The sequence below is a fragment of the Anolis carolinensis genome, chromosome 2 (genome assembly GCF_035594765.1).
Source record: "Anolis carolinensis isolate JA03-04 chromosome 2, rAnoCar3.1.pri, whole genome shotgun sequence".
Taxonomy (NCBI): Eukaryota; Metazoa; Chordata; class Lepidosauria; order Squamata; family Dactyloidae; genus Anolis; species Anolis carolinensis.
Genome location: NC_085842.1, coordinates 252,732,998 through 252,747,823, shown reverse-complemented (window position 1 = coordinate 252,747,823; position 14,826 = coordinate 252,732,998). Strand labels below are relative to the sequence as shown.

The 14,826-nt window shown below is 40.1% G+C and overlaps 1 protein-coding gene across 13 annotated transcripts in view; it reads right to left on the bottom strand.

The window, feature by feature from the left end:
* The window catches only part of aopep (aminopeptidase O (putative)), a 275,804-nt gene that overhangs the window by 156,479 nt on the left and 104,499 nt on the right, over nucleotides 1–14,826 (bottom strand). For 11 of the 13 annotated variants that reach the window (XM_062972069.1, XM_062972067.1, XM_062972068.1 and 8 more), the window contains 2 exons: nucleotides 7,530–7,632; nucleotides 6,883–6,990 (listed from right to left, as the gene is read on the bottom strand). The exons of 1 other annotated variant lie outside the window; for it this stretch is intronic. In XM_062972069.1, the coding sequence (XP_062828139.1) occupies nucleotides 6,883–6,990; nucleotides 7,530–7,632 (211 nt within the window). The remainder of the gene's footprint in view (nucleotides 1–6,882; nucleotides 6,991–7,529; nucleotides 7,633–14,826) is intronic. One more of the 13 variants, XR_010003430.1, reaches the window with a different exon arrangement.

Here is a 14,826-nt window from a genome sequence, read left to right as displayed (position 1 = left end):
AGGAATGAATGGCTGTTTCACCTCAATGGGATAAAATAAAGGAGTGCATTAAGATATGAGTCAACATGGAATAATGGTTTGAGTGTTGGATTTTGACTCCTGAGACATGCAGAGTCCACTGGGTGACCTTGGGCAAACCACGCTCTCTCAAGCCTTAAAAGAAGGCAATGGCAAACCTCCTCTTAACAAATGTTGCCAATAAAACCCTGTAATAGGATTGCCATAAATTGGAAATGACTGGAAGGCCCAAACACAACAACACATTAAGATGCAAAAAGTAAACTTGTTCCTTAACTCTGGTGAACCTTATCATTACGAGCCAAGCCTTCTCTGATTTCAGGGGAGGGGAAGTGCAGCTTTTAGGTTGTGCATGGTGCCCAGCCTTTTTTGTAGCCTCCAATCCCTCAGAACTATGATTTCTTGAAATCTCGGGACAAGAAAGTCCCCAAATAGCAAGTTGCTGTGCTTTGCTCTGTAAATGGAAATTTGGAATTGGCTTACAGATGAAATATAATCATATTTATTTTATTACTGAATTTCTAAGAAAAAAGTCAGACAGGACTGATTATTAGGGTGGATTCATACTGCCAACATTCATCTCACTAAAGCTGCTCCAAATGTTGCAAGCATCCTCTTTCCCCCATTTAACTGAGGTGAAATACATAAAAGTATTCTTCCCTCACCATTTTCTAATAACCCAGACCAAGTCCTAGAATAAACCTTCCTGTTGTCAGATGCATGAATAATATCTACACTGGAATACAATCAAGATTGAATACAATCAATCCAAGCCACCCACATACGTAATATCAATCTCATGTTGTCAAAATGGAGCGCAAAAGTAATAATCTGATTATTAGACTGGGAATCAATGGGGCTAGACTGGGAGTCAATGCGGCTAGACTGGGAGTTAATGGGGATACACTGGGAGTCAATGGGGCTAGACTGGAGCTTCTTCCTTTCTTTGTGTGATTTTGGTGGAGGAGTAAGCTTCTGGAAATCTTGACACTCCTCCTCCTTCTTGCTGATCACGTGGCTGCTTCAGCTGATACCAGTAAGGAGTGCCTTCAATTGCCAGGAGCTTACAAAGATCTCCACAGTTCTCAGGCAGCAACAACATGGATTTAATCCATTCTCTTTTCCCTGATGAGTGAATAGAAAAGGGGATGGGAATGGTGCCCCATGTGGACAGTGGATCAGTCCACATGGGACTTGGCCCTGCTGTCCACACTGTAACTAAACCATAGGATATTTCAGAGTTTCAGCCAAACTTTGGAATATCTCCCAGCTTATTTTACTGTGGGGTCAAACCAGGTTAACCTGGTTTCCCCCAAAATAAGGAATAGAAGATCTGGAAGTTTGTGGAGACATGTAGGAATGGTTATAGGGTGAATGGAGGCTATTAAGCCCATGTAGACAAGCCCACTTTTACTATATCACAATTATGAAAAATGGATTCTTAGCAAATACTTTACATGGGAATGCAAATAAGCAAAAATGAAACTATTCATTAAAATATTTTGGTTATCTCTGTTAGGAGCACTGAACTAATTACATGATATCAAAAATCCCAGTGTCAACAAGTGACTCACTATTACAGCTATTTACTCATTTAAGCAGATGTTACAAAAAAGAAAGTTAAAATCTGCGAAGTATTTGATCCCCAAGGTATTCATTTTTCATCACCAAACTAAACATCAGCCTTTAAATGCTCTAGTGGAATCAGCAACTCATACTCATTTTTATTTATTTATAGTTACCAACACTCCATTCATTACACAATTTCAGCAAAAGGTGTTATTCAATGGCTTCTCTCACAGAAACCAGAACGGGCTTTAAAAAAACCCTGTCCTAAAATTCCAGACTTTCTTACTACTCAACTAAAATAAACAAAAACTACTATTAAAAACATACCGACCATGCAGTCAAAATGAAGGGGGGAAAGCAAACTGATTAATGTTTCACATGTGAAGTCATTTCCTTGCACCTGTGGCTCAGATCTAGGAAAAATACTAAAAATGCCACTAGAAACAAGGCTAGTATTCAGAATATAAGCAATTATTTATACTTTAGAGGTTATAATCTCTTCTTCATACTTTAAATCCTGGGAATCCATCGCATTATATTTTACGGGATAGATGAATATTAAACATTTAAATCTTTTAATACTTGTATTTACTCTGCATTTCATGTTCATTTAAAGGGTCTTGTTCATATTTATGGCTGGATCTACACTGCCAGATAATGCAGTTTGGAACTGTAGTATATGGTCAGTGTAGATCCAGCCTATGCTAGAAAACACATAAAAATCTGGGTTTCTAGCACACATTGTGTGTGAGTGAGCATATGTATATTCTATATAAATGTATGTGCAATACCAATCTCTAATCTCTTTTCAGAATCTTTTTATGAGAAGTTCAGAATTCGCTAGAATTTACCATAGTAGCCCTTGGGCAAAACCAAACAATTCTGAGTGGAGATGTGTAGGAGGGAAGATATGGGTTGAGTATATATTTCTCTTAATAACAGATTCCAAAAAGCAAAGGTAAGCGTAAAAAAAATATCCAAGCTTTAGTCTGACTCTAATCCTGACAAAGATAAGAGCAGAGAACAACTCACTGTTATATATACAATTCAATGTAACTCTGCTTGCCATGCTATACATCTCTGATGGAAGGCCCATCATCATATGTCTTTATGCTTTGCTCATCTTGAGCTTCCAATTCATCCTTGTGGAAGAAAGCCTTACTACAAAAACTGCAGGAATTCTCAGACCCAGTTACACAAACCACCTAATTATAAAACAAAGTTAGCTTCTATCCTACTGTCTGAGAACGCCAACAATCAAAAGCTTATGAATGCAAGCTATTCTGCAAAACAATTGGCTGGATGGATGTTAGTCTTGAACAGGAGGCTGGAGAAAGGGCTGAAGCCTTTTGTTGTTGTTGTGCGCTTTCAAGTCATTTACGAATCATGGTTTTTTGGGGAAGATTTCTTCAGAAGAGGTTTCCCATTAGCAAACAAATCAGCATGTGACCGGGGTCACCAAGTTGGTTTTCATGGCTGAGCAGGGATTCAAACCCTGGTCTCTGAGTCCTAGCCCAACACGCAAACCATTACACCGCACTCTCTTTGGTGCCCTTCTTGTCATCTCTATATCGTTCTAATACCCATCACGAATGAAACTAATTTGAAAACCCCAGGACATTAGGATCACAGACAACTAAACTCCATTCCTATTAAGCAAAACTTTGAAACTGTGAGAACGCTTGCATAAAACTAAGTGGCATCTCTCTCTCCCTTGACATCCGAATACCTAAAAAAAATAATGACCAATTTCAATGTCTCATTTACAAACATTTGCCTCTGAAATGGAAAGAAGAATGAAAAGTTTCATCTGGTCAGAGAACAGCTGGATAGTTTATAAACCCACATTTCACAGCAGGCGGCTGGGGCAACAAGAGAAAATGACTAGTGGATTAGCAACTTCATTGTAACATGATCTGACTATGATGACTAATAACCTTATGAGCTGAGATCTTCCAGCATTTTGTAATATTTATATAATTTGCTAACCAAATTGATTTAATATCAGACTAGCAGATCTAACTGAAACAAATCAAAACTTCCTTTCCTAGCCAGCATTTTTATGTAACCGAAATAATGCATTTTGCTGCTTTGTCTGCATAACTATAATGTTCTTTTCTTCAGAAGACTCCAATCCAAACTATATTTAGTAGAAGGCGAATCAGTGAAATATACTTTCAAGTAAATATACTTATGAACATCCCTGTGGTGTTTGTTTTGCTGCTGGTGCCCCTGTTCAGAAGATTTCACCTCACTTCCTGTCCCTGTGATAATTGGGTTTTTGAAAAAATTTGCTTGTTGTGGAAATAAGGATGGATGCTAAAGTTTCAGTGGAGACACCTTTTGCCCATGATGATTTTTCCAGGAGTGAATTTTTTTTCCGAGGGGTAGATTTCTCTCCCTTCCTGTTGTCTCACCCCTGTTCTTAACTATGAGTCATTTGTAAGTTGGATGTTTGTAACTTGGGGACTGCCTGTATATTGAAAAGCCTTGCTGGGGGGCTTAGTTGACCTCTGTTGTTTCCTGCCCTGCTTGGGCCCTCAGTATCACTGGAATTTGGTTCCAAAATCCAGGGATGCTCAAGACCCATTATGAATAACGGTGTAGTAAAATAGCATTACTTATATCAGTGGTTCTCAGCCTGTGGGTCCCCAGATGTTTTGGCCTTCAACTCCCATGAATCCTAACAGCTGATAAACTGGCTGGGATTTCTGGGAGTTGTAGGTCAAAAAACCTGGGGACCCACAGGTTGAGAACCACTGCATTATATAAAATAATGAACAACTCAAAGGAGTGCCAGAAAGAGTGTGAGGATCAGTGAAATAGTGGAAGATTACAGCAAGCATTGTGTCTGGTGCATGGAAAAACCAAGGATTACTTTTTGGAAATTTTGTTCAAATATATTTCAAACCATGGCTGGTTGGATCTGTGGATGCAGACCCTGTGGCTACAAAGGGCCAACTCTGTGTCCTCCCCTGCTTCTCCTACCATTGGTACTCTTGGTGATGTAATCTGTTTTAATATGCAACAAAACCGTGGTCTTCACATTCAACTGACAGTTCAGTGTCCAGTCTTTGTGTCTCAAAGGAAAGAATCAAAAACAGCAATACAACATTTGCCTTTTGGTTGCTGGCATGAGAAGACCTCAGTTTGGAAGGATTCCCATTCTCTTTGCCCCCACAGCCACATCAGAAATTCAGATTAACGAAGGCTGTGAACCTGGAGGATGAAATTAGCTATCATTCTCCCTAGTAGTGAGCCCAGCTGGTTGGACACCAACAAGTTCAGACCCACTGGAAAATGAAAGAGCAGTATTAGCATAATTAATGGGAAACTTCAATGTATGTGAAAATAGAAAACATGAAAGCCAAAACTGGGAGAGGAGGATGGGGGGGGGGGGGGGGGGGAGCCTGTTGAACATGCTGAGTGAGTTCTAAGAGCCAAGGAATGCTGAACCTTAGCTAGAAACGAAAAACAGGGAGTTAAATTGCCCTGTGTACATGCATGCTGTTTACAGTATCCTAGAAAAGGGTATGCTTAGCTAGAACTCTGAACTGAATACACTGCAATAGTTTACTGCAGCTTACCTCCCACAGCTATTAAAGACTAATAAGAGCTGTACCTCTCAGTACAACTGAGTAGTTTCAGTACTTCAAGGGACAGAGGAAAAATAATACCTAAACATTATTTCTCTCAACATGCACAATTGGATAAATCTCTACAATGTCCCCTATTAGTTTTTTTTATAATTAAACTAGAAAGCTCCAAACACTCTAAACCAGGCATGGGCAAACCTTGGCCTTCCAGGTGTTTTGGTCTTCAACTCCCACGATTACTAACAGCTGGTAAGCTGGCTAGGATTTCTGGGAGTTGATGTCCAAAACACCTGGAGGGCCAAAGTTTTCCCATGGCTGCTCTAAACTGTCCTCAGAATAAAATGTTTTTACCTCTGGGTCGCTTTGGGTGATATATACTGCCATTTCTTATTTCTCTATATTGTTGGATAGTGAAGGAAGCTGATAGGAAGAAAATCAACTCATTTGAAATGTAATACTGTGGATACCATGAGCTGACAAAAAGTGAGCTCCAACAGCAAATTAAGCCTGAACCCTCTCTAAAAGTCAAGATAAATGAAGACTATTCTATTTTGGCTACACCATTTTTTTCATGCCAGGAGTGGCTTGAAAAACTGCAAGTTGCTTCTGGTGTAAGAGAATTGGCCGTCTGCAAGGAAGTTGCCCAGAAGACGCCCAGATGTTTTTGATATTTTACCATCTTTGTGGGAGGCTTCTCTTATGTCTCCACATGGGGAGCTGGAGCTGATAGAGGGAGCTCATCCGTGCTCTCCCCGGATTCCAACTGGCAACATTCAGGTCAGCAACCCAAACTTCAAGTCAGTAGTCCTGCCGGCACAAGGGTTTAAACCATTGCACCACTGGGAGCTCCTTGGCTATACCATGAGAAGACATGACTTATTAGAAAAGACCATAATACGCCATAAGGTAGAGGGCAGGATGAAAAATGGAAGATACTTGTTACAGATGGATAGACTTAGGGCCATTTCATATTTCAAACTGCAGCTTGGAGAGGGGCATTTTGAATCCCCCACTTGAGAGATTTAAGAACTCACCAAACTAAAAAAAAACCAGAATTCCATAGGATTCAGGCATGGGAATTATTCTATAATTCTATTGTGCAAAAGAACCCTCAGTCAAGAAAGCCACAACCCTGAATTTACAAGACCTGAGCAAGACTATTGCTAACAGAGTAGCTCCAAGTTCTTTCATTCACAGAGGAATCATAAATCAAAGTTGAGGTGACAGCAATTAATAACCACAATCAGAGGCGGTTCAACCACCAGGCCAACTAGGCAGTTGCCTGTGGCGCCATCTTGTTGGGGGCACCATTGAGGCAACTCCTGTCTCCTGCGGCCTACCTCCGCAAGGTATTGAACTGCTTTTTCTTTTGATTTCTTGTAAAACATGATGTTTTGGTGCTTAATTTGTAAACTCTTAATGTAATTTGATGTTTAATAGGCTTTTCCTTAATCCCTCCTTATTAGCCAACATTTTCGCTTATCCAACACTTTTATTTTTCAGTGATTGGTTTGGGGGGGGGGGGGGGCGCCAAAATTCTGTTCGCCTACACTTGAAAAATACCTAGGGCCGGCTCTAACCACAATATATATTCTCAAGTGATCCTACATATTTTTAATTAAATTTTTTAAAGTCTGTGTATTAATCTATTCAACAAATATGGCTTTTCTGTAGCAAAATAAGAAATGGGCACAAGTACCTGAGAAAGTATGAGTTGTTCATGAAAACGCCATACAAACTTTCTTAAAAAGGCAAAATATTCAGCTTCTCCAGCTTTTCCTGCCAAAAACCGCAGAAGGAAATAGCCCTGGAATAAGGACCCAAGACAAACAAGAGATTATTTTATGATTTATGTACTCATTCACTTAATAGGTTTTCAGTTTGTCTGTTGGGATATCTGCCTGTACAGGACAGTTCACAGCATGTGAGTGCTATCAAGTGCTATATACTTAAAAAACTGGATGTGGAAACAAGAAAACAACAATAACAACAAGAAAGCAGTGTTAAAATTAACAACAACACAGAAAACAACATATTTAGGATACTCAAATGTCATATGGAATAAAAAATGGGATTTGTATATTTTCTTGGGTTAGGTTCTCTACGGTAGAGAAGCCTAAACTTGACATAGATTAATCTAACAATTCCTAGTGGCATATAAGAAAGCAGTGCTCCAAGTGCCTAACTCAGAGCTCTGGAAGCTTCAGATGGGTGTAAATTATCCCATAGTCTTCAAAATATCTGCCCCCAAGCCATTTAGGAATGTAAGGTTAACATCAGGACAATACATCTCCTGAGAAAAATATTGCTTTACAATATGAAGACCATAAACTTCAGCATTCGGACCTTCAGATAATGAACCTGCATGAAGGTTTTCTCCGCATTAAGGCCGTGCTTAACTACAGATGCTCCAGATTCAGTCACTTTGCCAGTGTTCTCTTTGTTGGGCCTAAAAGGGCACAAACAATTCACATCTGAAAATCTGGACAAAGGCATATATAAATATTTTCCTTTTTTTAAAAAAAATCACTATGCAAATATCTAATAATGATGATAGAATGAGAATGTCTTTTGAAAGGTTTAATACGTCAGGTAAGTTTGTTCATGGGAAAAATATTACAGTTGTGCAATGTTCTAATGTAACTTTATATATGGCTGTACAAACAGCTGTAGTTAAACTAGTAGCCAACTCTAAGCTAGTGTGAAGCTACTTAACTCTTCTCCCAGACATGACATCATATCACATGGCATTTCGCTAAGACATGCTACACAGGCCAGTATGTCACATGAGTGAAAAAGGGAAATGAGAAGAGATGGTGACTCGATAGATGGAGGGAAAAAAGGAATGAGGGGCTAGAGCTCAACAGATTTTGGCTGCTCCTACCTGAACGCAGACCTAGCAGCTTACAAGAGTACAACTGGAAAAATGAATAAATTCTTTTCATCTATGCCATATATGCCTGAAAATGGGGTTCAGCTTTCTTTTCCTTTCAGTTCCCAATTTTATAAATATGAGAAAGAAAGCATTCCCGTATCTGAAAGCAAAAGGCCTGGCATACTTCAGCCTTTCAAATGAAAATCAAGGAAGAAAACACATTGTCCAGTTACGCAAACTCTGAAAGATGTTTAAATCAAAGATTTGTGAGTGTGTGTGATGTGTTAAAACTTGCAACCTTATTTTCTTTCTGCTCAAGTGGAGTCTTTCTACTGCACAAAAATTAGCTAAAGGGGATTTTTGAATCAGCTCTTTTCCAGTCTTCATGCTATGAACACCTAATGCTGTTTGATTCAAATTCTGTCTGATATTTCACTTTTAGAAGTTTGAAATGTGAGCTCTAGTTGTGCGTACACATTAGCAATTATGCTGTTCTATCTGCACCATCATTCCAGGTAGTATGTTGCCTGTTGGCTTATGATGGCTCCATGAATTTTGTTGGGTTTTCTTAGGCAAAGAATACTTAGAGGTGGTTTTGCCAGTTCCTTCCTCATAAATTACCACTCTACAACACTGAACACACCAAATCATATCTGACTTTAGAAGTAAAGTTGACCCTGGCACTTAGATGGGATACCTCCAACAAATAGCAGAAGTTTCCAGGAAGGACTAGGAAAGAAACCTTGGGTTCTTGGTACTAATCATAGTTAATACTGGACCAGAAGGATAAGACAACTCCCTATGTTGTTATGTCCCTATACGCAGCCATAGGGAACTGCTGTTTAATATTTCATAAGATGCAAACAAGTAAAGTTAATTGTCTTCATTTTTACTAAAAAGATTTCTGTTGTTTGAACATCTCCCTTTTGAGACTCTCACGAGCACAAGTAATTTTGACCAATTTTATATTACCTAAAATAACTATATGGACCAGCACCTATCTCTCAAATCAAAGCCGTACCTGACATCTGACTTGTGTGAGGCCCAAGGCACTGGTTTCATCTGCCTTCCCCTCAAATGGACCTGAATGTGTTCTAGCCATGCTTCCTTTTCTTGAATTTTTTTTTTTTGGTAAGAGGAAACAGCTCAGAACCACAGGATGAATTTTAAAGTCACAGAAGATCTGGTGGATCAACTAATTCAACATCAGATGGCATATGCTAATTCAACATCAGATGGCATATGCCATTTTCAATCTAATCTATGTGTGGGGCAGCAAGTAAAACGTGGTAAGCTAAGAAACGGTGTTCCTAATGGAGCCTTTAGAATGCCCTTTCCAGGAAGGTTCATCTTATGCCTAATGTGTTTCCAGTACCAAGACCATTTAATTTGCTCAGGCTAGACTTCCTATTTTTAGGTTTGTGATTTTAGCATGGAGTGACACGGGATCATTGTATTTTGCATTATGCACTTCTCATATTTGTTTTATTTCTCCTTATTGTTAGCTGTTGTGATGACTGGGAGTCAAATACTTGGAAAGAAATAAATGTCACGTTTTATTTTATTTTATACCTAAACCTACATCTTCCTTTTTAAAAAATCTGTTGTAGAATTAATGCACCATAAGACTGATGTGATTTCCTCAGCAATTAAGTTAGGAAAAAGCAAATGTCCAGATAAGGGTCCTATCGCAGCGAGCCATGTTCACTATCAAATATATATGTATATTTTATGGGAACAAAGACAATAACAACTCAACCATCCTGGCAATCAGCATCTGTGTTCACTGCTGCTACAGCTGCATGGTAGCTCATGATAAAGGCTGTCACTTCTATCTAAACCCATTGTCAAGCGACACACACGCAAATGCATGGCTTGTCTGACCTTGCATACACAATCAACATGAACCAAAATGAATGAATGGTGTTTGTAAGAAGACCAAGCCTATGTGACTATATGATGCAGAGAAGAAGCTCAAAGGATGAGACTTTCACAAAGTTTTCCATAATCCCTCAGGGTTAGCCATAATCCCTCAGTCGAACCAACCCTAATGAATCTGTGTTTTTGTTGTTACAAACAAAAGAAGTGTGGACCTCTGAACATGATTCTGAAAGGTAAATTGGGTGAGGTGTGGCTATGTCTGGGTTTTGGACGGCAGACCACCCAACAATACCAATTCTTATAGCTTCACTAAAAAAAACCTGGAGAACAAATAAAACCAGTCAAAGGGGATGATACTGGGCTAGGTGAATGCTTATTTCGTCATCAGGGGTTTTTTCCACTGCCTTAAACTCTTGCAGTGGTTCTCAACCTGTGGATCCCCAGGTATTTTAGCCTACAACTCCCAGAAATCCCCGTCAGTTTACCAGTTGTTAGGATTTCTGGGAGTTGAAGGCCAAAACATCTGGGAACCCACAGGTTGAGAACCACTCCTTTAGAGAAAGTTAAAAAGGTAAAGGTAAAGGTTTCCCCTGACGTTAAGTCCAGTCATGACCGTCTCTGGGGGTTGGTGCTCATCTCCATTTTTAAGCCAAAGAGCCAGCATTATCCATAGACACCTCCAAGGTCATGTGGCTGGCATGACTGCATGGAGCGCCGTTACCTTCCCGCCAGACCTATTGATCTACTCACATTTGCATGTTTTCGAACTGCTAAGTTGGCAGGAGCTGGGGCTAACCGTGGGCGCTCATTCCGCTCCCGGGATTTGAACCTGGGGCCTTTTGGTCCGCAAGTTCAGCAGCTCAGAGCTTTAACACACTGTGCCACCAGGGGCCCCCTTAGAGAAAGGACAGGATATGAATATAAAGGGGGGGATGGAAAATGGGTCTTAGCCTCTGGATCCTGGGCCTAAAGATTCAGAAGACCTTATTCAGTATCCATACTTAGCTTTGTCACTGAAACTGTCTGACCATATGGGGGTCTGAGCTCTCTGGCATTTTCTTTGTGAAGTTGATGCTCATCATATGACAAACAAAAATTTCCCCTGATTTTATTTATATGCTGGGATACTTCAACAAGCTCTATACAATGTGGAATAAGGAATACAACAACAGGAAATAATTACTTGAATATATAACTATGCTGTTCATCTAGATTTCCCCCACACAATTCCCTGGATTTAGAGATTCAGGCTGCAACCTGCACATAGGAGCACCCATGAATACAACATTAGACTCTAGTCTAATTGAATTCCATGCATAGCTGTGTTCAGGACTGGAGAGCTGGAGACATTTTATGTAACAATAAAACACAAGAAAATCTAACAATGAAATAGCCATTCTGCTCTACAACTCCATACATAGCAGTTCATAGTTAATGCTTTGTCTGCAAACTCAGATAGACTGTAGTACCAAATCTAGCTTCAAGCCTGTACTTAATTGTAAAATAATGAAATCAATGTGTTTTAACATGCTTAGGCCAACCAAAAAAATTCACATATAAGAAAGGAACTTTAAACAACCCAAAAATGAAAAAGCCATGATTAAAACCAACCAGGGAATTTCCTTGCTGAAATGTGGTTTCAATCAGCCCCCATGCTTAAGTATTCTCAATTGGTATGTCTCAACTGGTGGTATGGAATAAATGCGACATGGCACACTTTATAAGATGCAGGAAGCAGATAAAGCTCTGGTTAAATAGGGCATGGAGTTGCATAAGGTAGGCTGAGATTAATCCAATCAGAAAAGCAATACAGCTGCTTATATCAATTTAAGACTCTTTGGGTGTTCACAGACTTAGCTATATAATTTTTAATTTTTAATAAAGAAGTCAAGGGAAATAGAAGATGGTGTTGTCTGAACCAATACCCCTCCACAATGAATGAGATACGGTGGAAGCAATGTTTGGATATAGGTGTTTACTTGTGGAGACCCCAATGGATTTCATAAGGTTTTCTTAGGAAAAGAATACTCAGGCATAATTTTGCCAGTCTCTTCCTCCAAAATATAACCCACAGCACCTAATATCGAATGTTGGTCTTCATCAAGTACTAACTAGGACTTAGCTTCCAAGATCATGCATGATCTGATGTTTTTAGAGCAGCGGTTCTCAAACTGTGCTCCTGGGAGCTCTTGGGGCTCCGAGAGAGGTGCTCAGGGACTCCACAGGCGTCCCACCTCCTCTGGGGTTTTTGCTATTATTATTATTATTATTATTATTATTATTATTATTATTATTGACACAACAACATTGTATGACACAGCAAACAAGATAGATATTCTGGATTTCGTATCACAAAATCACAAGTCGAACACTTCCCAAGCGTTTAGGACTGTGTGATGTATTTTCGGATGATGTGCACAGATCCCAGTAGGGTGGCCCTTTGCAGTTGGCAGATTGTAATTTTGTCCATGTTTATTGTTTTCAAAGGCTGGCTGAGATCTTTTGGCATGGCACCCAATGTGCCCATCACCACCGGGACCACCTGCACTGGTTTCTGCCAGAGTCTTTGAAGTTCAGTCTTGAGGTCCTGATAGCGGATGAGTTTTTCCTGTTGTTTTTCGTCAATGCGACTGTCACCTGGGATGGGGACATCAATAATCCAAACCTTTTTCTTTTCCACAACTGTGAGGTCTGGTGTGTTGTGTTCCAGAACTTTGTCAGTCTGGATTCGGAAGTCCCACAGTATCTTTGCGTGTTCATTTTTCATTACCTTTGAAGGTTTGTGATCCCACCAGTTTTTTACTGCTGGGAGGTGGTACTTGAGGCATAAGTTCCAATGAATCATTTGGGCCTCTGTTTGTAGTCAGTCTGTGCTATTTTCTAACAGCAGCTGAGGATATGATCAATGATCGCATTAGCTTCTTTGCATAGTCTGCATTTTGGGTCATCAGCTGATTTTTCAATCTTGGCCTTAATTATATTTGTTCCGATGACTTGCTCCTGGGCTGCAAGGATCAGGCCTTCTGTCTCCTTCTTCAGTGTCCCATTCGTTAGCCATAGCCAGGTCTTCTTATCAGCTTTTCCTTCAATTTTGTCAAGGAACTTTCCATGCAATGTTTTGTTGTGCCAGCTGTCAGCTCTAGTTTGTAGTGTGGTTTTCTTGTACTGGTTTTTTGTCTGCTATGCTTTGAGGAGTTTCTGATTTTTGACTTCAATCAAAGCAGGTTTTTCACTTTGCTTTACATATTTTGCCAGGGAATGTTCTTCTTCTTTGACTGCTTGTTTTACTTGTAAGATTCCTCTGCCATCTGATATTCTAGGCAGATATAGCTGGTCAACATCACTGCAAGGGTGCAGTGAATGATGAATGGTCATGAGTTTTCTTGTTTTTCTGTCCAAATTGTCCAGTTTCGCCTGTGTCAAATTTATGACAGGTATGGCCCAGATGTTTATGGCCTTGATGGTGTTGCCTCCATTGAGCTTGCTTTTGAGAATTTTTCTGACTCTTTGTGTGTATTCTTTGCTGACCAGTTTTCACATGTTCATGCTTGATGTTGTTGTTGTTGTTGTTATATGTTGGGGGCGCTTTGATTGTGTTTCCTGCATAGCAGATGGGGGTTGGACTGGATGGCCCTGGGGGTCTTCCACTGAAATAAGGTTAAATTTATGTTAGTTAAAATTGAGAGAAAGAGAGAGAGTAGTGGGAATTAGTTCACACAGACACTCTCCATCTATCTGCCATTGGCCTGGCCCATGCCTGATATATATGCTGCTGCTCAGTCGCATAGTCATTTCCTATTCTTCATGACCTCATGGACCAGTCCACGCCAGAGGTCCCTGTCGGCTGTCACCGTCCCCAGTTCCTTCAAGGTCAAGCCAGTCACTTCAAGGATACCGTCCACCCATCTCACCCTTGGTCGGCCTCTCTTCCTTTTTCCTCCCATTTTCCCCAGCATCATGATCTTTTCCAAGCTTTCCTGTCTTCTCATGATGTGGCCAAAATACTTCAACTTTGCCTCTAATATCCTTCCCTCCAGTGAGCAGCCGGGCATTATTTCCTGGATGATGGACTGGTTGGATCTTCTTGCTGTCCAAGGCACTCTCAGGATTTTCCTCCAGCACCAAAGTTCAAAAGCGTCTATCTTCCTTCGCTCAGCCTTCCTTCTGGTCCAGCTCTCGCAACCATACGTTACTATGGGGAATACCATTGCTTTGACTATGCTGACCTTCGTTGTCAGTGTGATGTCTCTGCTCTTCACTATTTTATCAAGGTTGGCCATTGCTCTCCTCCCAAGAAGTAAACGTCTTCTGATTTCCTGGCTGCAGTCTGCATCTGCAGTGATCTTCGCACCTAGAAATATAAAGTCTGTCACTGCCTCCACGTTTTCTCCTTCTATTTGCCAGTTATCAATAGGTGTAGTTGCCATGATCTTGGTTTTCTTGATGTTTAACTGTAACCCAGCTTTTGCACTTTTTTCTTTCACCTTGGTGATAAGGCTCCTCAGCTCTTCCCCACTTTCGGCCATCAGAGTGGTATCATCTGCATACCTAAGGTTGTTAATGTTTCTTCCAGCAATTTTAACTCTGGCCTTGGAATTGTCAAGCCCTGTATGTCACATGATGTGTTCTGCGTACAAGTTGAATAGGGAGGGTGAAAGTATGCAGCCCTGCCGTACTCCTTTCCCAATCTGGAACCAGTCTATTGTTCCGTGATCTGTTCTTAATGTGTCTACTTGGTCTTTATACAGATTTCTCGGGAGACAGACAAGGTGACTTGGTATCCCCATACCACCAAGAACATGCCACAGTTTATTATGATCCACATATAATGTATAATATAATATAATATAATATAATATAATATAATATAATATAATATAAAAACAT